This window comes from Ambystoma mexicanum, chromosome 9 (genome assembly GCF_040938575.1).
Source record: "Ambystoma mexicanum isolate Mex_15411 chromosome 9, UKY_AmexF1_1, whole genome shotgun sequence".
Taxonomy (NCBI): domain Eukaryota; kingdom Metazoa; phylum Chordata; class Amphibia; order Caudata; family Ambystomatidae; genus Ambystoma; species Ambystoma mexicanum.
This window is the reverse complement of record NC_090931.1, coordinates 1,172,515,918-1,172,539,805: the sequence shown is the minus strand read 5'-3', so window position 1 is coordinate 1,172,539,805 and position 23,888 is coordinate 1,172,515,918. Positions and strand designations below refer to the sequence as shown.

The window sequence follows — 23,888 nt, the reverse complement described above, 5'->3', positions numbered from 1 at the left end:
CTATTTGATGCACATATGTGTACATTTCTTGTGCATCTTAAATGTGTGCCTCAAAATAATTTTCGAGAATCTGCCTCGTTAGTCTTTGGTCCCTGAAATTCTTATCAAAAACAATTGTTGTCATTGTAGGCATACAATACATGTTCTTACTTGCAGCAACATTAATCTGCACATGACATGCATTTTTGTTATTTTCAAAGTTTCATAACTGAGAATCACTAATTGCCTTGGGAGAATTTTTTTATTGAAGGTCAATGGTTTTAATAAGGGGTAACTTTCTTGCAAGGTATATACGTAAAGCAAACTGAAATGTGTACATTGTTTATGGTTCTTTCCTTTGCTATGTTCCCTATGTTCATACCATTGAAGTGGAATCATTAAATAATTTGTTTGCATTTTTATTGTTCATATTTTAGGTTAACAGGCTGGTGGAGCCATGAATATAAAACTAGGTTTCAGATGAACAACAGTAAGTCAAAGCATGTTTGTCATTTTACTTCATGCACTTTTGGTTGTAAACAGAAAATGGACAAAGTTTATGTCTCATATGGGACATGAGTGAGGTCAATATATGTATTTATTTAATTAACATAATACAACGCCCACAACCTGGACAGTTGTGGTGAAACTTTGCAGAAAGGGCATATTGCACAAAAATGAAAGATACAAATAAACACGCCATCAATCAAAACAATAATAGCAGCACGGGGAAACTGAATAAAAAATGTTTTTGTACAAAATAAAACAAGGACATGAGATTAATCAACTGAGGTGCTTTTACCATGCTTGCTGTCTTGTACTTGGAAGGTATATTTTGTACGAGATTAAAGGGATAATATTTCCTCTTGAATATTATATGATAGCTTAATAGGATGTATTGTTCTTAAAAGAATAACATTTAAAATGTATACTTCATTGCACTGCAAAGAACGTACAGCTCTTATATATTTTAATGTAAGATCATGTTGCGAAAACATTTTCAAAAATATAATTTTATACAAATGTGTAAGTAAAAGAGATTTGAGAGATGCAACTTATACATACAAATTTTAATTTCAAATTGCACACAAATGTTGTTCAGAGGCAAACTTTTATTTTGCGAAAGTAAATGTGTAGGCATTTGAAAGAAAATGGAATATAAAAGTTGGACAAAAGGCCAAAGGCTCACACCATAATCTGGGCAGCAGACCTAGGAAAGATTCCACAACCTGAGCTCCCTAACAGGGACAGGGAAGGTTGATTTTGGGACAAGATCGCTGATTGTCCATAATCAGATCGAGGCCCACAACGGTTATGCAATCTAAGAATCTATGACACACAGATAAGCGTGATGAATTTAGCTGCGGCCCAGAAACAGTGATCTTCACAGAAGATAATTCACATCCAGAAATATATGCAATCCATGCAGCATTATCCATGTGCTCAGGGACTACAAACCGAGCAGTGCATTTTTTAAATTGTTTTTATTAAGGGGGGCCTCTTCAATGTCACGGTTGTTGGTGAAAAACCATCTGTATCCCTTGACGGAAATGTTAAATGATTTTACAAATTGGCTATTTAGTGTTAAGAAGTAATTTTGGATTTCACCTGATGTCGAACACAGGCTGCGCATTGGTTATACAGAGAACGTATTGGTCAGTCAGTAATGCTTGATTCAACAAGTTTACCTTTAGCGCAGACATTCAGATAAAACATTATCGAATACATAAATTTCATACAAAAATGGGTAGTTCACGTTGATAATAAATTATACAGTTCATACAATTACACCAATAAAGACCTGCTCAAAAGTTTAAAAGCCAAATAACTGGTGATAGGTGATAACTTCCTACGAAGCCAAGCACGATAAATTAATTTAGCAACAAAATATACGTCATTCACTGCTACAGTGGATCGGGATAAATGTATGGCTTTGGGAGTCAATTTAACACTTGCTTTCATAAACAGTGTTGTCAAGTACGTTTTTCTTAGGTCACTATAACCCTCATAGAAGAGCAAAAACTGGGTAACAGAATCAGGATCCAGACCACACATCGGCATGTTTCAGAATTGCCACCCCTCCAGCCGTGAGTAAAGGTTGCAACCTGAAGGGCACCTGTCCTGAATTCCAGGAATAAAGTGCGTGCGTGCGTGGGTGGGCTGGCATTATAAAGTCCAAGTATCTCTCTCCACCGAGAACTGGTTTCGGGGTTAGAAAAGCCACCTCCACTTTCAAGTTTAGCCATGTAGTCATAAGACGTTCTTGGGTGTCACGTTTGGCAATCAGCTTAACATCTCTTTTTAGGCTACAGGGAGGTTTTGTGGATTCTGTTATTTCGTCCAAACCTGCCAGTTTATGCTGATGCCTTACATGAGCTGACCATTGGAGGGATCGTCCTCCAGGGTGGTTCAACAAGTCTAGTTATGCTTCCTGGTACTTTACAAGCTCAGGGGACCCTCAAAGTCTGATCCAATAAAAGATAGGCTTCCAAACAAACCGGTAGGTGATAGGTTCAAGGCCACATTCCATTAGCAGTGGAGCACTTGGAAAGTTACGCGGTAGTCTGATTAGCTTTTTCAGGCATTGTGAGGGCAGTTAGTATGGCCCCATATCTCGGCTACTGCAGACGTGGTCTGAATGGTATGAATGCTGAGAGCGAGGGACACAGTTTCTCTCCGTGGGAAACAAACATTTATTTAGGCATGCACTTTTCCTTAATAGTCTGCAACCTACTGGACTGTGCCACCCATTAGCCTGTGTCAGTGAATATCACTCCCAGGTAGTCATAATAACCGACATGTTCCAGGGCAGTACCATTCACCTCCAAATGAAGTATCACAGGCTTGGATCTCCTTGGTTCTCCTTCTTCAGGACCCCAATGGTGAATGTGGGGGGAGGGTGGGTTGCTGTAGGTTACATTTTTCTCGGACCACGGTTTGTGGTAAGTGGGACACACAATCTGAATCAAGGGCAAATGGAAGCTACCTGAGCTCTAACAGGGTGCTGCTCTATCTAAGTGCTGTACTGCACACTGGGATGCACAATGCATGATACAACCCATGAAGGCCAGGGCCATGGCAATAGATATGTACAGCTGCTTATTGGTGATAGCGGACAACATAAAGATTCAAACTACACTCTGAAATGTCTGTGCTCTGGTTTATAACTGAAAATAAAAGGACTGGGAGACAGGATTAAAAGACAAAGGGCCTCATTACACGGAAGGCGGTAAACCAAGGTGCTAATGGCACCTTGGTCCATGCCAGTAAATTACCGTTACGGCCATGGAGGAAAGGGGAATTACTGCCCTATTCCAAGGTTGGCAGAGCGGTAATTCCCCCTTCCTCCATTGCCCTTCCCCATTCCCATTTTTGCCCCATAGGGCATAATGGGAATGGGGAAGGTGCTAATTACGGTACCGCAAATTGCGGTACCGTAATTAGCACGCTGGTCCCTTTGCGGGTTCGTTTTTTATCGCCTGCTAAAAGCAGGCGTTAAAGTACCAACCCGCAAAGGGACCTCGTAATAAGGCGGTAAGGGTTAACGGTCACCGGTACCCTTATCGGTGACCGTTAACCCTTACTGCCTACCGTGTAATGAGGCCCAAAGACCATTGAACTTCCTCAGGAATTCCCAGGGAGATGTCATATTCTTCCGAGAGACAAACTTGGATAAGATATAATCCACAAAAATACAAAAAGGCTGGGTAGGCCAAGCATTTCACGCACCATACCATCTAAAAATGAGAGTCGTTATTCATATTCACAATCACATCCTGTTCATTTCTCTAGATACAAAAATATACAATGAGGGCAAATATCTTATGGTTAAGGGGAGTCACTATGAGCAGGGCTCGCCTTAATGAACAAATATGGGACTACGGAGAACAACATGTTCTAGTCGTGCTTTAAATAATTGGTGCTTTCTAGGCCCAGCTAATTTACAATTGTTTTAAAAATAAAAACAATGCTGGATTCTTGGGCAATTGAAATTTGTGGGTGGAGATGTCAATATCACGCTCTCACTGACACTCGATAGGCAATTTACAGATACTACCCCCCAATAAGTGGCACAGAAAACTAGGACCCTACTGACTCTGATGTAGGACCTTCCATTGACGGATATGTGTAGGGCATTGCACCCGTTTCAAATGAACTTCACCTTTAATTCTAACCACCATCAGAACTATACCTGTTTAGCTTATTGGCTTCTCTCGAATACAATGTTGTATATAGTCACTCAATGCAATATCCTGCCTATGACGTTGTTTCACTGTGCCCCCGTGGTATTAAAGGTTGACTTCCTTCTGAACCCCAGCAAACACTACCCTGGAGACTCAACCTAACCACATTACAGTACCCCTACTTTACAGAACATTTTCTAGCACAAACTGAACTATTTTGGCAGGATAATCTGGTGGATACATTTAGTTAGCTGAAATGCTGGGAAGCCTAAAAGTCAAAGCGCAAGAACGAAGACTTACTAGCTGAATTGCAAGAGAAAAGACACATACATAAAATGTCTAGGGACTCCTATTCCCCTATCAAAACTTTGCAAATTAAGGTCCCTTATTAGGACTGTTACTACGGCAGGGGCACAACAATGTTTCTCTAAATTGGCTCAGGTCTTCTATGAGGAAGGGGATAGGCCTCTTAGACCTCTATCACTATTGCTGAAATGCCAGACTGGTGTCACTGTCATAAATAAAGGTTTTGCACAATAGTATCTTGAACTATACACACCCCAACCAACATTATAGATGATTCAAAACACACCTTTTTAAATAACTACAACTCACAAAGGTTGCCGTGGAGGAGCTGCTACTGCTAAACACTCAGATCATGGAGGCGGAGGTAATCAGGGCCATAGCTGGGCTGGCTGCTGGGAAATCATCGGGACGGATTGTCTACCAATAGACTTATATAAGGCGCTCAATGAGACGCGTGCACCCAGACAGACTACTGTGTTTGTCAAGGATGAGTAGGGCTTCCTCACTGGAGCAGCGCTTACAGAAAATATAATAGTATTTCACAAAATGGGTAGAGTCCCTGCAGACTGTAGTGCATACAGATCTACATCGCTCATCAATTCTGACACGGTTATACCAGCCACATGCTTGTCAAGATGATTGGAGCACACAGGCTTTATACTCTGTAGGCACTCAAAAACATGACACATCTACTGCATATTGTTACAGGGCAGGAAGGCACTGACAATATTATATTATCCCTCAATGCCGAAAAAGCATTTGATAAGGTCTGGTGGGACATGATTGCAGTTTTAAGGAATTGACATTGAAGGATCCTTTGCTGATATTGTAAAACAGCTGTACGAGAACCACAAGGCATCTTTAGTCACTAACAGGCATAATTCTGCCCCATTTCTGCTTTTTACAGGGACATGCCAAGAGTGCCCATTGTCCCCACTGTTGTGTACACTGGCTATTGAACCTCTGACAGTCTGAATGATGTGACGATCAAGGGCATTGTCTGGGCCAGAACAGAGCACCTCATCTCTTATCTGCAGAGGATGTCCTACTATATTTCAGTGATTGGCCAGAGAACCTCCCACATATGTGACATATTAGGTGAATTTGGCCCAGTTGCAGGGTATAAAATCGATTATGACAAGTTGGAGGTGCTACCACTATGGACAGATATACCATGGGATTCAGATGAGGTTGCTCCATTCAAGCTCCAACTACGTATGATTAAGTATTTGGGTGCACAAATGAGCATCAATTGTGAGGATCATGTTCCAGACAATTATCCCCCATATTGGTTTTACCAGATGACATACCCCCCCTCTATTCATATCTGGCAGGATCAATGTGGTGAAAATGAACACGCTTCCAAAGTTGGTGCAATTGGCTCTGATGATCCTAACTCTAGTGGCTACTTTCATGATACAGGATTTAGACAAAAATATTTGGAGATTTATATTTATTTATTTAATTGTTTTTTGTTAGGCACTTATACAATAAGAACATACTGTTCCAAAGTGCCCACAGAGCAAGAGAGGGAGCAGGAGTGGGAAATACATTAAAGACAGAATTTAGAAGAACAGTGGGGGTAAGTGAAAAACAGGAAGAACCTACTATGCCTTGTGAATATTCAGAACGTGCAAATACAGCAAGGAAGGAGGCTGCGGTCAGTGATGGGGCGTGTGAACTCACAGGTGAGCCACAGATGAAGTGCTAGGAATGATGAGTGTTGCACGTCTAGGTGCCACGAGGGGAATATGTGCAAGCAACTAGGTTGGAGGGTGTAGTTACAAGTGCAGATAGACAGGAGCTGGGTCGATTGGGTGCAGGAGGTTAGGGGCCCGAGGATGCATAATAGTCCACGACACCAATTGCAGCAACTGTGGGAGTAGCAGGGGAGAGAAGAAGGGAAGGAGAAGGTAAAGAGGAGAGTCTTAAGGAGCTTGTGGAATTTAAGAAGATTTTACTCAATGCACAGAGGGAGGGGCAGGCTGTTGCATAGGAGGGAACCAACTGAGGACAGCGAACAACCACCTGCCCTCTATTTAGAAAAATGCTTTACACACAAAGAGTTAGACCCAGAGGAGAGTAATGGTCTAGAGGGGGAGGATTTAGTAAGATCAAGTTGAAGATGGTGTGGCCCCAGGCCTGGTCGCCTTGTGGATAATACAGAGGGATTTGAATTTAATCCGTGCAGCAACCAGGAGCCAATTAAGACATTTTAGCGCAGGAGAGATGCAGCCCCTGGGCTTAAGGCCAGGGACACGTCTTGCTGCCATATTCTGGATTAGCTGGAGGGGTCGCAGAGTCGAAGATGGTAGATTGAGGAGGAGGCTATTGCAATTGTCAAGCCTAGAGAGAACCAGGGCTTGGGTCAAATTGACCCTCTGGGGGAAAGTGAGAAAAGGGGAAATTCCTTTGAGAAGGAAGAGTTGAAGGTGGGACTTCTTGCAATGTCCTGAGTGTGAGGGAGGAAGGAGATAGAGGAGCCAAAAATGGCTCCAAGATTTCTGGTTTCAGAGGAGGCGCAGTGGGGAGAGCCCAAAGAGGAAGGCCAGAGTGAAGGGAAGAAGGAGGGAACAGGGGTCCTCATGCAAAGGATCTCAGTCTTACAGGCGTTGAGGCAGAGATCATTGGTGGTGCACAAGGACTGGATGGCAGATAGGCAGCCAGGGATGATGGAGGGTGCAAGAGGGTTGGCAGGTTGTTTGCAAAAGAGTTGTTTGTCATTTGCGTTATACTGGAAGTTGGAAGAGAAGGAGCAGATGAGGTGTGCAAGCTGAGCAAGCTGGATGTTAAAGAGCCAGGGGGAGAGGATATAACCCTGGAAGGCACTACAGGTAGAGAAGGAAGTAGAAGAGGAGAAAGTGCCCAGGATGACATGGGAAGAGCGGTCAGTAAAGAAGGATGTCAGCCAATCCAGTGCCTGTTCCGAGATAGCAAGGGTATCGTGGAGCATTTGTATGAGGATGGAATGGTTGACTGTGTCAAAAGCAGAGGAGAGATTGAGAATGTTAAGGACCACTGGGGAGTTGGAGTCCAGAGATGCAAGCACAGGTGTACAGAATAGCAGTTTCTGTGCCTCTGAATGCTCAGAATCCAGATTGATGGTCATGGAGACCACCACCAAGTTCAGTGTGTGCAAAACAGTGGGGGTCTGGGAAACTTTCTACCAGCATGAACACAGCCCATTGACTTGTTCTTGGGTGGATGGCCCCTGGGAGAGTCTCAACCAAGTCTTTAGCTCACTGTTCTTTTCACAGAGAAGACATTTCCACAAGTTCAGTGATTGGGTTGAGTTGGGGAAAATCCAACTTCTCCAGCAGTTCCCCAGGAAGGGGGTGATGGAAATAGGGTGGTAGTTGCCCGGGGAGGTAGGATCTGATGAAGGTTTTTTCAGGAGTGGGCACACAAGGGAGGGTTTAATGGAGGAGGGGGAATAACCTATGATGAAAGAGTGATTGAAGAAATCAGTGAGAGCAGGGGCAAGAGAGTCAATGTTATCCTTGATGGTCCTGGAGAAGCAGGGGGAAACTCTAGTAGCTTCTTCAGGTGTGAACGGGGTGAAGGAGGGAGGGGGGTAGAGGTGATGGGGTGTGGGACGGGTTATGATGGAGAGTAGCAAGGGTGGTAAGGATGTCCTGTGTTTTGAGAGGCAAAGCATGAGGCCAGTGCATTGCAGAGGGCCTGGAAGGGAGAAGGGAAGGAGGAGATTGAGGATGTCAGTCATGTCATTGGATGCAGGGAAACCTCTGCCTGAATGTGGGCTTTTTTTTGGCATGGATGGAGTGTCTGTATTGCCTTTGGATCTGGCAGCAGGACAGTTTGTCAGAGGATGAGCCTGAGGATTGTACTTCCGTTCTGCTGCCATGCAAGTTCAGTGTCATACCAGGTGTTATGCTTAGAGGCAGGATTCAGGCAGATCCTCATGACTGGGGCAAGAATGTTAAGAGTATTGCTGATGGAAAGGTGGAGGTTGCTGAGGGCAGAGTCAGAGGTGGAGTCAGAGGTGGGGATGTGAGGGAGGCTGAAGGTGGAAGCGAAGGCAGCCTCAACACTCATTTATTCGCGTAGATGTTAGGGAACAAGGTTGGTGGGACTACTGGCGGGTCAGGGGGCCATGGGGACTTAAGTGGAAGGAGAGGAGAGGAGAGAATGGTCAGACCAGGAGAGAGGGGGAGAGGGGTCACTCGTGTGGGGGAGAGAGAAAGGTCAGAGTGTATTAGGGCATCCAGAGTGGCTCATCTGAGTGGGTTGGCCCAGAAGAATGGAGAATGGAGAATGGAGAGGGAAATTGGGGTGCAGAGGTCCTGGAAGAGCCTGGATGCAGAGCATGGGGAGTCCTATTGGATGTTTAAATCACCCAGTAGGAGGAGGTTGGATGTGGATGAAATAAAGGACTAGTAGAAGTCATCCCATTCAGAGAGGAACAGGATGGTGGTGCCTGGAGGCCGGTAAACGATGGCAATGTTCAGGGTGAAGATGGGAGAGATGACCAACTTGCAATCCAGGCTTTCAAAGGATTAGTAGAGCTTGGAAGGTAAGATAGTAGCAGACACCCACTCAGGGAAGATTAAGGTAAGCCCCGACCTGTGCAGTGAGGACGAGGCTTGGAGATGATCTTGAAGACTTCAGGAAGGAGGGAGTCAAAAGCAGTGGCTTAACTGGCATTGAAACATGTCTCGGTAAGAGCAAGAATGTCGAGGTCAATATCTTCAAGAAGGAGACAAATGTCAGCAGAGTGTTTGTTGGCTGAGCGGGCATTAAGAGTTGTCAGGTGGAGGAGGTATGTGCCTTTGAAGGTTTTCTTGAATACATAAGAAGGACATAAGAAGGACATAAGAAGGACAGACTCAAAAGTAAGATATTACAGGTGACTAAGCACAACAGAGGGCTTATCTCCACTCTTGGAAAGCCTATTTATTGGCAGCACATGCATGCTGGGTTAAAAGAAGGTTAAATGACAACGGCACATCTGGTTGGTTTGTACCAGAAATTGTGCTAATGCAACCCTATTCCCCCCAACAAATGACTACCTTACCATAATCTAAAATTCCTAGAAACATAAAAAAAAATCCCATCATACCATCTACAGTAATACACTGGATTCACATGATGGATATCCATTCCCTACAAAACCAGCAACATTGGTTTGATTTTGATGTGATTTATATTTTGTTGTGTTTCTTCATTGGGGCTGGGGGAAGGGGATCTTAATGAAGGCATGCCACTCTCTGTATTGACCATACATCATGCATAAATGCAATGCTCTGATGCCATGCATACTTTTGTTTCAATTCAAATATTTCAATAAAAATAAAAATGGGGATTTGAGGAAAACAAAGTGTGATAGATGTATTTGTTTATTTAAAGCATTGAGGGCATGTGTAATCATACATTTCTCCCTTTTTTTTAGAACTAGAGCTCAGTCCAGGAATCAATGGGTTTCGACTGTCAAATCCCCCAATTCTATTGATCTGTTCTTTACATGCCAGTCTAGAGGTAAGTGGTTTAATAGATTATTTTATAACAGACAAAGAGGAATGTGATTTGGATCGATGTGTGCTTACTGGTGCTAGGGAGCGTACAATGGAGGCCAGTCTTTTCAAGGCCTGTAGATTTGATTGATTTGTTAATAATGACTCAGACACACTGTGAAAAGAGGGGCACATGGCTTCTGTTCAGTCACATAAGCAAATTAAAAGTCACACACAGTTTTCAGAGAGGCAGAAGGTTGTGCTGGAGGAAGGATTATGAAATGATGATATGTAAGCAAGGGTATATGGAGTAGTTGTAGAACGAAGGCTATGAGATGTAATGAGTGACTTGGACATAGCCAAAAAGTGTGATTTCAGTTTTCTTTCACATGCAGCGCTGTGTGACACGTTCATTGAAAAGGAGTGGGTAAAAAAGCGGGAGGAGCTCAGAATAGCTGTGGACAGCTTTTTGGAGAGTGATGCTCATCTAGTTTTGCTGGAAAGCAGCATCAGCGATTGATGAATGTGTACTCCACTCCAGTCAGTTCTGTTTCCTGTCTCCTGATATGAGTGGATGAGACTTGTGCCATCCAGTGACTACATAGGAGAAGAAGTGGGAGGAGCACAATATTTCATAGGGAAGCTTGCGGAGGAGTCACAATTGCCTTATTTTACTGGAATTCAGCAGTTGAGAGTCAGGGAGGAGAGTGATACACCAGTGAGTGCACGTCTCTTGCACCCCACAAAGGAATCGGAGAACCTTAAGTGATGGATATTCCCTATAAAAAGAAAGAAACAAGAGAATATTAAGTGGTAGCTGCACCTTGTGGGAAAATACAAATACAAGAACAATAAAAAGGGCAGCTTCACCCTTTGAAAATACCTGAGGAAAATATGGGTTCCCTGTACTCAGTGAAAACCTCCAAGTCCCATTGGAGGATGGTTGCAACCTGAGAAAAAAAAACAAAAAAAACCAAGAATGTTTGGGGGTGGCTGTACCTTGTGAGAGCGCATGAAATGTCATGTCAAGTGTGCGATAAGGACTCAAAAACATGACTTGCAGGATAGTCAATGCAATCCAATGTGTAAGGCAACAACCGATCAGGGATGCTTGATCTCACTGACTACTGGAGATATCTGTGTCCCAAACATCACCACCACAAAACATTCCCACACCACTTTTCTCATGTACTGGCAAAAACATCATCATCATCATCATCATCATCATACGAGATGGTGGGTTGGCTTCTTTTGACCACCCCCAAACATTATTTCTCTCTTCTAATCCCAGCGTTGCTGACAAGGCATTTGTGATCAGGTAACATAAATGCAAAGAAGAACTGGGATTACCTGAGGGAAGCTTATTGGAGGGTGAGTGCTCACCTGATTGTGCTGGCAGTGAGCAGTAGCAATTCACAAAGGTGGGTTACACACTAGTCTGTGGATGTCTCTGTATGAAAGTGGACACGTCATGTGCAAACATTTTCAATGTAGACCTTGAACAATACTTTGTACAAAAACTACCAGAAATGACTAACATAACTGCAATACACTGAGGGGGTTTACTCAATGTGTACAGAAAAGGAAGAGTCACTTAACACGTTTTGTGTAGGTTCCATTACTGCAGTTATGCCTATAATAATTAAAGGTGAGTATTCACTACCTGGACTGCAGTATTTCTTTTGTAATGAATGAGCACCTGCAAAACATCTACATATACATGCAGCCCATGGATAGGAACAAATACGGCACATAATATGTGTCCAATCAAGTTACAAATCACATCCTGCGTAGCCCTCAAAAAGACCTTACCTAAAGCCGCCTGCTCCTAACCCTGGGGGTAGTATTAGGAAGGAGATTCACCTGGGAGGGCAAGTGCCCCAAGGGAATAGAAGGACTATGTCGGGAGTGATACAATATTTGTTTTCCTCCTCATAGGGAGAGATTTCCGTATTGCCAGAATATGTAATGGCTTGTTGTTACAATCCACATAAGAAACAGAACATTAATACTCTGGTCAAGTATGAATTTGATTCTCCCTTAAAGCTGAATCCATCACTTATTAAGAGAAAGACTTCCCCTCACAAAGTTACTCACATGTATAGTCATAAAACCTCTTGTAATCAAAAGGAAAATGGTTGATGTGAACATCAGAACACTAACATCTTAAATTTTGATTTAGCTAAATCTCCTTTAAGTTCAAACCGAACATTAAGGGCCTCATTTCACGGTATGCAGTAACCATGGCGCTATAAGCACCATGGTTGCCACCGGTATTTTACCGTGTCTGCCTTGGTGGATGGTGGAATTACCACCCTACTCCAAGGTGAGCGGGGATGGTAATTCCCCATTCACCAAGGCACTTCCCCATTCCCATTTCTGCCCACATAGGGCTCAATGGGAATGGGGAAGGAGCTAATTACGGTAAAGCAAATTGCGATACCGTAATTTTCACCAAGGTCCCTTTGCGAGCCCGTTTCTTAACGGCTGGTAAAACCAGCCGTTGACGTCGGGTCCCGCAAATGGACCTCGTAGCAAGGCAGTAAGGGTTTACCGGCACCAGTGCCCTTACCGGTACCAGTAAACCCTTACCTCCTTCCGTGTAATGAGGCCAAATGACTTTATCAAATGATTTCAAGTGAACTTCACCACAGAAGCATGTTTAGTAGTGTTAGGAGGCAGCTGGCAGAGGAAAGAGATCAGCCTCCAGCTCTCGGCGTAGAAAAAGGCTTGACAGACAGAGAGTTGGATCCATAGGAACATATCAACCTGGAGGAAGAGTATTTGGTGAGAGAAGATTGTAAATAGTGTCATCCATGGCCCTAGACAGCCTTATGGATGATGCAGAGGGATTTGAATTTGATCCTTGCAGAAACCAAGAGCCAGAGGAAGGGTTTTAGGGCTGGAGAGATACAGTCCCTTGGCTTGAGGCTAAGTGTAAGTCTTGCAGCCCTATTCTGGATAAGCTAGAGAGGACAGAGAGAAGAGGAGAGTAGGTTAAGGAAGAGGCTGTTGCAATGCTCTACCCTAGTGAGTACCAGAGCTCTAAAGATATTGAGCTTCTGGGGAAAGGTGAGGAACAGAAGGGTGCCTCTGAGGAGTTGGAGTTGGAAATGGGCCTTCTTGACAAAGTCCATGATGTGAGGGAGGAATTAAGAGAGGAGTTAACAATGACTCTGAGGTTTCTGGCTTCAGAAGAAGGAGGTGGGGGGTGCCATTGAGGGTGGCCAGAGAAAAGGGAAGTAGGAGGGAGCAGGAGTCTGGATAGGATGGAAATACTGTGTTGGTTATATGTAGAATCATCCTGACAAAACATTGATGTTGATACAGATGAATGGTGGAAGTGTTTTGATTCCCAAAGGAGAAGAAGTTGTGTTAAAATCTTTGCTGCAAGTGGAGAGTTCAAGATTTGTTGTGTAGTTCATCTGTTGGTTAAAGTCAAGTGAACGTCTTTAGGAACAGGAAGAACTCTGTAATTAGAACTTGGTTACAAAACGGAACTCTTTCATTTTGAACATTTGATTGGAAATCCTGCTTTTAATCTGGCGAAGGGGATCCAACATAGGTTACAAGCATATAAAGTTAAAAGGTCTGTGTTAAACTTAACTGTTATTTCTGTGATATTTGAATTGCTATATATTTACATATATGTCCTTTATGTGTTGGATGTATTTATACGTGTGAGGGAATCCTTGTTAAATCAGGGCTAGTGAGGCATTTATCCAACTCTTTTGAGTTAATAAAATGTCATCTTGTGAACAACCTTTAACAAGTTGGCCTACTCACATTTCTGACCCCTCACATAATATATAGTTTCCAAAAGGAAGATGAGGAATGATCAGCATTCCACAATCTATACATCCTTTGTGTCAAAGGACCAATTTGCAGGAAATGTGTGCAATGAAAATACCCAGAGTCAACCTACTATTATACAGAGACAACCAAAACATTATCTGGTGTCATCACTTATCACCCAGCATTAAGACTACTGAACAGGATTGTTATGTACCTGCATCCAGTATTCTTCAGGGATGATGACCTGAAAGACATTTTCAAGGAAATCCCCTTAATTGTATCCAGGCAACTGAGAATCCTGTCATGTTCCCTGGTCAGAACAACATGTCTGCTAGATTGATTACAAATATAACATGAAACATTCGTAAATTGTTGCAAGATGTAAAATCTTACCAACACATCTGCACCCAATAAAACATAGCAAGCCCATAAAGCAGAACAATACAATCTAAGGACCATACAACTACAAATCATATCTTACCCAATGCAAGCAATGGCTGCACCAAATGTATGTTGGTGACACATGCCAATACCTACAGTAAAGAGTGAACCTGCATGGAGTTTCTGTCTTCTAAATTTGTAATATTGGCTGACATGTGATGCACACTTTGCTGCAAATGTGACCCATTTTCTTGGGAAGTGGCCTATGGTTGATTTTATCTTTATTTTAACGGTCAAAACACCTATCAGAAATCATCTCTTCATAGTGTCTGGTAAATTGAAACAATGCTGTCCATGTTCAGATTTTGCCTGACCTGTGCAAATGATGATTTATGGATGTCTTATACTTTATATACACCTGTATGGGCTACCTGAGTATGGTTTTAGATTGAGAAATGTTCATGGCAAAGGCCCCACGTGAGAAACAGATTGTTTTGATGTGTTAGAATTTCACCAGAGCCAATGCCTTTGTTGATTGACCTTGCGTATTGCTTTTTAATATTTTTGTATTGCTATTGTGTTTCCATTAATAAATCAAACAAAATATACCTAGCATAAGCAGTAAGGCATTGAAGCGTGTTCACCCTTGGTGTTCTTGCCCGTTTTAGTTACCTCTCCAAAAACAGTTTCAGAGTCTCAGCTTGCATGTGACGTGTGAGGATATGCCAATGTTCATCTGTTCTGGAGTCACAATAAATAACATTTGGAGGCATAGGGACGCGACTTGTGTCACCTTTCTAACAACACTGGACAGGAACATGTTCGGAACCCCATAATTCTCAGTCCACAGTTCCTCTGTTTAATTACTACAGATTTAAAATACCTTGTGGATTTATTTTTTATTTTGTTCTTATTTAGGCCACTTATTCGTAATTGTCAGGAGCACCAGCGTGATAAGTCCAATAGCTGTCCAAATCACCCACTTCAATTTGGTCTTCCAGACTCTCTACTTTTACTGGGATGTCTCAGGGCTGATTTATTTTGTATACATTATGCATTATGTCATAGGAACACACAAATGCATGTACTTTTTGTAAGTGCAGACAGCCTAGCTCACATAAATAGACAATTCCCCTTTTTCTGCTTATTGATTTCTAAATAGCTTGTTTTATAGGTGGAACCGGGTGGGCCTGTGCACTTTTTTGTCTTTTTGTGACATTTCCATGTTCTTGCCAAAAGAACACAGATGCAGAGTACAATTTGCCTTTCTCACCCAGAGCAATACGAAATTAATTTGTGTACATTCGTTTTTATTTTTTTTATAGCAAGTTTTATTTTGGACTATTGATTCATCTATTTCAATATTTTGCAAGGTCTGCCAATCTATGTGTATGACAAAGTCTAAACGTGTTTTGTGAATTTCTCTTAAGTGATACAAGAACACTGGAACATGAACACATGGGGAACCTACAGAGAGGCTCATGTTCATATGAGCCGTAACGTGACTGCACTGCGTAAAAGTCTTATGTAAGTCTTGCATTTACGTTATGGCTCATATTCAATGACTTGTATAGCAGAGAGGAGGGGTGGAATGCAACTTGCATTTCTACCACCTCCTTCCTCTCTGTCTACAAATGCTCTAGCATCTGTGCCGGAATGGATTGTCGTGCCGGCATGGATTGTCATGTCGGCGCAGAACCTGGAGATGCCTGTGTGGTCTGTCTTTATACGCACCAGCATAAAGCAGACAGACCCCATAGGGATCCATTGTGCATGCGCCTCAATTGTACGCTCACGAAAAGCAGTGTTCTAGTTGAAATAAAGCCATCTGTGACATGCAAGCATGTTGAGGAGGGTTTAATTTAAAATGTAGGTGCCGCCTGCCATGTGAGCATGGCAAGCAGCACTCACAGACAAAAGTAAGAGCTGCCTGAAGCATGCTAGGCAGTGATTACTCACCTTGCACAGCAGAGTGCAAAGGTGAAGGGCAAAAGGTGGCATACACGCTTGCACGCTGCCTTTTGCTCAATACATTTCTAAAGAGGTAGCAGGCACTCCTCTCCAGAGACAACATGGCATGATAACCTGTTTTGAGATGAGAGTTTGCAGCACACTGTTTTTGCTCACTGTACCTTTCACAGATAGGAAATTTCCATTTGCATATCGGTCTTTGTCCCATCACATGGGCAGTCCAGCACCGAAATGCTATGGCAATTCCTCTCTGAACAAGAGTACCAACAGCAACCCCACGTGTTTTAGCCTTGATGGGCCTCATCAGTGAGGTGAAGCTGTGCCTCTCTGAGCAGAGTGAGTAGGGAGTCCACATCTGGTTGCCCCGAAGTAACTTAGGGTGCTCGATACATTTGCACCCCTCAGTGTAAATGATGAAATTTGGCAGCGAGGAGCCTCTTACATTACAGTGTGAATGGAACAGCTCCTGCGGTCAAATTACGTTATAGAGCAAAATGAGCTCCAGTGTATTTTACAGAATAGAAATGATGAAGTGCATTGATCATACTGGAATTATAACACAAGGAACAATTGACCACACTAGTCCAGATGACCTGCTAAACAATGTGTGAAACCCATGCACGTTTTTTCATTTAGAGAACTTGTTGGACCTTTAAAACTGGCGCTTCAGCATTGTCTAATTGCCCTATGGTCCAGTCGAAGCCTATACACAGAAGGAGTTTTCGGACTCTCTTTTGACATTGTCCTGTGATCCTGGTTTGGATAACCAAGCTCCGAATTACCACACCATGCCCTATTCTGCTTACTGCTTTAGAAAGAATTACCTTGTCCAATTGAGCAACATCATTTTTGGATTCAAATGTTTTGATTCCTGAAACAACTTGCTTTACTTTCTAACGAGTTTGACCATTTGGTTTGCACTGGCTTTGTAGTTGCTGTTATAATACATTCTGATGTCTTTGACACATTGCAACATCAAGTTTTCTCCAGCTAATATTTCAGTCAGTTACTAATAAAAACATAAACATATATATTGCCAGTAAGATGGCTCAGAGGGTTAAGTGTTAGTTGCTGTGATCTGTGTTTGATCTGAAGATTGCAGGTTCAAATCCTGGCAGGATCAACTCAAATGTTCAACCTTCTGAGGTCGATGAAGTATGATTTAGATTGGGTAAATCTAAATAGGTGCTATGTAAAGCGCTTTGGATCAATGGGCTATATAAATGTCAAATTATGATCATTGTGCCATTCCCGCTGAACCTTGCCGAATACACATCGTTGACAGTGTGATACATATAAACTTTGCTTGTGTTTGCTCAATATGCCCCAGTGCTCCAACCACACACATATCCAGACTAGACTGCTCTGATGATTTCTATTAAGGGTGAGACATGTAAACAGTTGCCTGAATTCTTGAGAGGTGTCTATTTTAAATGGACAATGATGTTTAAAATAGCACGGCCGTAAAGGCAAAGACAATTTGCTGTATCAAAGGCTGGACAATTGAGCTAGGTTGCATTCCAGTGGTGGCTAACTGTTGGTGGTTAAACATGGTTAATTCTGATTTCATATCTCAATAGCAACTATCTTGTTATGGGTGAATGAGAATGTCCATTGGCACAGCACTTTCCAGATGCTAGGGATCGCGGTGCTATTTGTAGGGTTCATACAAACCTTGGCCAGAATAACGTACATGTTGTTCCAAATGCTTTTACAATGTGTTAAGAAGTTCTGCCTGTTTTAGTTATATGGGGATCCCCATTTCTCATTTAGATCCCACAAAAAGCATTCACACATTTGTATCTCTGTTATCATACACAGTGTAATACTATTACTACTACTACTAATAATATGTATTATTATAACAAAATGTATGTATTTTGAATAATTCCATGTTCCTCCCGCATCTGAGCACTGTGATGATAGCTGTTATTAAAGCAAAACACTGAAGTGGGTAAACTGGACTCCAAGTGCGCTAAACCCTGACTATTGTCAATCAATTTGCCAGCCGCAACGACTAGCAGGGCTCAAGTCGAGGGTACACGCAGGGGGGCGGAGTCCACCCACTTTTTTCAGAGGGTGGACTCAGCTCCCCCAGCTAAAATGAGAAACATTGAATGTCGTCTGTCAATTTATGCATTACAGCCGACCACAGGGATCGAACCACAGTCGTCAGGTTTTTAGGCAGGACAGTTCACCACTGCACTATATAACCTGACAAAAACAATGAACAACTAAAGGTAAAATATCCCATTTCGGTACTGCAAGTCGCAGGGAAAACATTTCTATTGGTTCTTGGAGTTTAAAACATGCACAACTTTTAACATTTTCAAAAACACTATTAGAAGAAAATATCCTCTCTTGGTTTTGTGTGTGTTGATTTTATGAAAGGAAAATGCCATTCATCCTGGACAATTTGGGTGGTTATGCAAAGCCAATGTAATGAAATGTGTACATTTCACCTTGATATGATATGATTGGTTATTTATAACACGCTTTATACGCCGAGGTTTCTACCTGTGGATGCAGGGATGGAACCTGTGTTGCTCTGCCACGTCTTGCTTCCACGGCGAGAAGATTGCCCCTGAGCTTTCCTCACAAATATGCTAATTTCTGGCGACGTCACATCCCATTGCATTTCTTGATGAGTTACCCCACTTAAATTTTTAGGACTTGACCTCTGACCACTAGTATGGTGGTTCTACACTAAACAGTAAAGTACAACACAAAACTGAAAATACTAGTCCAATGTGCTTAGCTAAACAAGTTATTATTTATTCATTTTTTCACGGTAGTCTGTTGCCCATGTTGTACCGGAGCAGCCAACACGTGTTTCCAAACTTGCCTTTATCAAGGCAAAAGAGTGGCACATGATGAATCAGAACAGGACACCTTTTGATATTAACTAAGGATTTACCAGCCACTATCTAGCTGGAGCCGAACCAAACGGTCCTACCACTGTTTAGTGAAGGCACAACAAGTGGCACAACACAGCGCGCATGCCTTACCAGCTAATTTTCAAATATAATAAGTACGCCAATCAGCAATTTATCTACTATGTTATTGTGACAGACAGACCTTACCCATCATAAGGGTTTGACAATGGCTCTTTTGCCTTGATAAAGACAAGTCACTGAAACCCGTGTTGGCTGCTCTGGTACAACATGGACAACAGACTACTGTGAAAAATTTAATAAATAATAACTTGTGTTGTTAAGCACATTGGACCAGTATTTTCATTTTTTTCCATTATTAAAGCAGGTTGGACATTATTGATTTTAAAATCTATTTGATGGATTTTTCATACACTGATCAACCGTTCATCTGATTTTCCACAGGCTTATGGTCAAACCAGTATGCAAGCATTACGAAGGAAATCTATCCTGCTGACAGGTTATTTGGAGTACCTGATCAAATATTACTTTAGTGAGGATAAAGTGAATCCACAGAAGGTGTTTATCAAAATCATCACTCCGTCTCAGATTGAAGATCGAGGGAGCCAGCTCACTCTCGTGTTCTCTGTTCCAATCAAAGTAATTTTTACAGAGCTCGAAAAGAGGGGAGTCGTTGTAAGTAATATTCAAAAATATAACTGTAACTGTAATAGGTATTTCAGTGCCTATTGAGTCAATATGTTGTATGTCAAGTAGTCGATTTGTTGATTAAACATGTCAAGCTGTTGGTCTTTATTATTAAACAATGAATGATGGAGGAGATACAACATCTGCAAGTGCAAACAAATTGCTGTTTGAATTATCAAAAATGTAATAAGGCTAAAGGATGCACAATTGTACTTTATGCACATTTTGTAATTCAACAAGAAGTTATCTGATATCATAGAAGCATGAGCCCACAATCTTTATGAGGTCAGACAACTCCAACGGGGCATGCCATATTCCTGTGGGTGCATGCTATTTGTTGGAAATAGAAGGATGTCATGTATCAATCCTGTTATTTATGTATCTTTTTTGCGAATTGAGGGGCTAGATTGTCAAACATTTTAGGGCACACACAGTGAGATGCACCAAATAAATGTTGGGCCCTATTCTAAACGGCATCTGAATGTGCATCCCTGTATTGCACACATTCAGATCCCTGTCCTCACCCATTTATACATAAGGGGCTCTTTCTTTGCATTTTAATGCGCATCCCAAATTCACAAAATATGTGTACTTTGAAATGTGCAGATTTGAGGCGCATTCTCATGCATCTGCTGGGAAAGAGTAATTGATATATTTTCGGTATGTAGTCTTTATAGCGAACATTTTATGTAGAATGCACTCATAATTAAAATCTTATAACAAAAAAGATTACGAAAATGTTTGTTGGTGTGGGGTAAAGGGTTACATTGTGTGGGGAAACGGTTGGGGTGGGTTTTTAGGGGTGGGAAACGTGGGTTTTGTGGGCCCAAAAAAACATGTGATATTAGGAACAGCTTGTATCTTGTAGCCACACCTTTTTGAGACTGCATAATGGTCCATTAGCTGGTTTATAACTCTATGGGTTAGCATATTAGTTTTTGTTTTTTTGTTATATGTGCATTCATTATAAAATGATTTTATATGAAGACATGTAACCGTATTTTCTTATTTGTTTACATGTAACACGCAACCCTGTGAGATGCACAACCAGCACCCATGTGGGTAATAGATGACAATCATACATTAGTATCAGGAGCAAGCCCATTACACTAATGTGTGCAAGGGGGCTGGCCAGTGCACTTTTGCGCTGCCCCACAGCCCCCAAGGAACGGACAGGACACGTTTGAGAATAAGGTGACCTGCACTTTTCTTAAAGTAATACAAATGAAGTGAGGGAACACTCTTATTACTTTTCGAGAATATGACCCTTAATCTTGCTCATTTTCCGACCTTTTCTCAGTGTTTCTGTTCTATCTGTTTTGTTTATCTTGTTTCTGTTTTAGTTCTTTTTATCACCTCCTCTTCCTCTCATGTGTGTTTGTACGTGTGTATCAGAATCAGACAGAACAAATCTAGCTAGCAACTAATCGAGAAATCTACTGAAAAGTTACAGAATACAGGGAAGCAGGAGGAAACAATTGGACAGGGGTCGCAAGAGGTGTTTCAAAGAATGACATTATTTTCCTAAGAGAGAAGGGTTATTCCTTCCTTCCTTCCTTCCTTCCTTCCTTCCTTCCTTCCTTCCTTCCTTCCTTCCTTCCTTCCTTCCTTCCTTCCTTCCTTCCTTCCTTCCTTCCTTCCTTCCTTCCTTCCTTCCTTCCTTCCTTCCTTCCTTCCTTCCTTCCTTCCTTCCTTCCTTCCTTCCTTCCTTCCTTCCTTCCTTCCTTCCTTCCTTCCTTCCTTCCTTCCTTCCTTCCTTCCTTCCTTCCTCCCTCCCTCCCTCCCTCCCTCCCTCCCTCCCTCCCTTCCTTCCTTCCTTCCTTCCTTCCTTCCTTCCTTCCTTCCTTCCTTCCAGGCGAGAAGGAGGAGAGATGTTAGACAAACTGTGCGTGATTACTGGGCATTTTGATTAATGCAATATGTGAAAGCACAAATGTATTAGTGTATTAGTGCTATTAGAAAATTGGGGCTAAATCAGTTGAACTGATGCAAATGCATGTGCAAATAACATTTAATGTGCACAGAATGCATGTGTGCATTTTTATTTGCCCTGAAGTGCATAGGTATTCCAGAATACAGGTGTGTAGCAGGAGAAGGTCTGTTTTCTAATTCTTTCCACCTTGCATTTCTTAGATTCAGAAGTAGTTTTTCAGTTCTGGTGCTGATGAAGCCTCTGGATAAGATGGGTTGTCCAGTTAGGGAGGATGGAACTTTGTTTGTATTGCCTTTTATGTCATGCAGACCATTGTGACAGTGAGTTGGTCTCAGTGGTGTATCCAGTATAGCCCTATGTGATTTGAGAACATGTGGATGCATTTCCTCATTGCTGTGATGTCACAGACTGTGTTTTGTAAGAATGTTTGAGCCCAGCTATGAGTGAGTTCAATGTTCTGGTGAAGATAGAATTGCTGCTTTCCAATTAGGATAGGACAAGGACACAGACAAATGTTAGGAAGTCTGTTACAGGGCAGTAGGTGTTGACATGGCCAAATGAATGAAAGCTTGAACCAGGTGGTCTGCATCTTCTTTCTAATGTGGTTCTTGAAGGAAAGGGTGCTTCTGACCCGTGGACTTAAGTGCTGGAAGTGAGCTGAGTAGAGAAGGCACTAGAGAGGTCATTTTCGAGTTCAGTCTAAATTGGGCTGAGGGGACCTGCTACATTTTCCCTTTTGAATAGGCAGGTCCCATCTGTGCAATTTTAAACATTTACACAATGGAGTGCAAACGTAAAGATCATCAAGGTGTCGTACATGCTTTGACGCCACCCTCTTCCACTCTGCAATGCAAATTTGCTAAATGCAGCTTGCATTGAATGCATTTATAATGTATTACAATGTATTCCTATGGGGCTCACCTGCTTTTTACAGGTGTAAAATGCAGGTTTACTCCATAAGAATCTACAGCATATGCGCCAGCATGAAAATACATGCTGGCGCAAATGCATGGAGTATTTGAATGGCAGAGAAGAAGATGGTGCAGATTTGTATATTATGATCCACCCCTCCCCTCCTCCACACAAATGGTTGAAAATGTGATTAACCATTAAATGAATTGGTAAAAGTGTCCTATGCAGGACATTTACACATGCAATTAATGCATGCAATTAATGAAACACTGGGAACAAAATGAACTCCTCTGTCTAGTTTCTGTCATCCAGTTTTGCCTGTTTTCTAGCTTTGTTCATTTTCATGCATTACAATATCTTTTAGTTTTTTTTTTGCCCAGTTAATATCTTTTTTATTTTTTAACAAAATACGTGTGTGTCTTCTTTTCTACATTGATCATTGTCTTGGGCAAACTTACTTCTCTGCCAGACAAGCATAATTTATCAGAATCAGCGCATCATCACTGGTTTTCTTTGTTGGAGTTGCAAGGGATATTTGTGGCACCACTAATATAATATAATTCAGAGCAACCACAGGCGTGGAAACTGCTCTCCTGAACACACGTGAAGATCTGCTCACTAATCTCGATTCTAAAATTCCATCTATCCTCTTCCTCCTTGATCTTTCCTATACTTTAGATACAGTCGATCATGCCATCCTGATCAATCGCCTCTGCGAGTACCTGAGCATCATGGATCAGGCCCTTCAAGGTCCAACTTGGGTCCTTTCTCTATAACACCTCTCTCTCCACATGTGGCGTTCTCCAGGGCTCTAACTTCTCACCCTGACTCTTCAATGTCTACTTGGCCCCTCTGGCGCACCTTATCTCTACCTTCTCCTTTAATGTTCAGTGTTTTGCAGATGACACTCAGTTCACCTTCAGGCTACCCTCAGCCTCCTCTCCTTCCTCACTCATTCCAGACTGGCTATCCGTGATTCAGGAGTGGTGCATCTCGAAAAACCTCTGCCTTAATGCCAGTAAGACCGATATCCTTTTCATTCGGAGCTTTGCTCCCGTTTTCTCTCTCTTACTCTGGCTGCCCTCCTTGGGCCCTCTTCCTTCACCTTCCTGTGAGGCTAAAAACCTTGGTGTCATCTTCAGCTCCACTCTCCCCTTCTCTCCTTACATCACAGACCTTGTCAAGAAGGCCCACTACCATCTGCACCTCCTCAGAGGTATTCTTCCTCCTTTCCTCACTTTTGCACAGAGCCCTGGTTCTCTCTAGGCTGGACTACTGCAACAACATCTTTCTCAATCTGCCTACCTCTACTCCCCGCCCACTGCAACATTTCCATAACAGGACTGCAAGACTTGTCCTTACAACCATACAGTCC

At 42.3% G+C, this 23,888-nt stretch overlaps 1 protein-coding gene across 1 annotated transcript in view; it reads left to right on the top strand.

Annotated features, from left to right (window-relative positions):
* Nucleotides 1–23,888, top strand: part of KYNU (kynureninase) — a 1,315,291-nt gene that overhangs the window by 1,236,576 nt on the left and 54,827 nt on the right. The window contains exons 11-13 of the mRNA XM_069617389.1: nucleotides 417–469; nucleotides 9,880–9,965; nucleotides 19,426–19,656. Of these exons, the coding sequence (XP_069473490.1) occupies nucleotides 417–469; nucleotides 9,880–9,965; nucleotides 19,426–19,656 (370 nt within the window). The remainder of the gene's footprint in view (nucleotides 1–416; nucleotides 470–9,879; nucleotides 9,966–19,425; nucleotides 19,657–23,888) is intronic.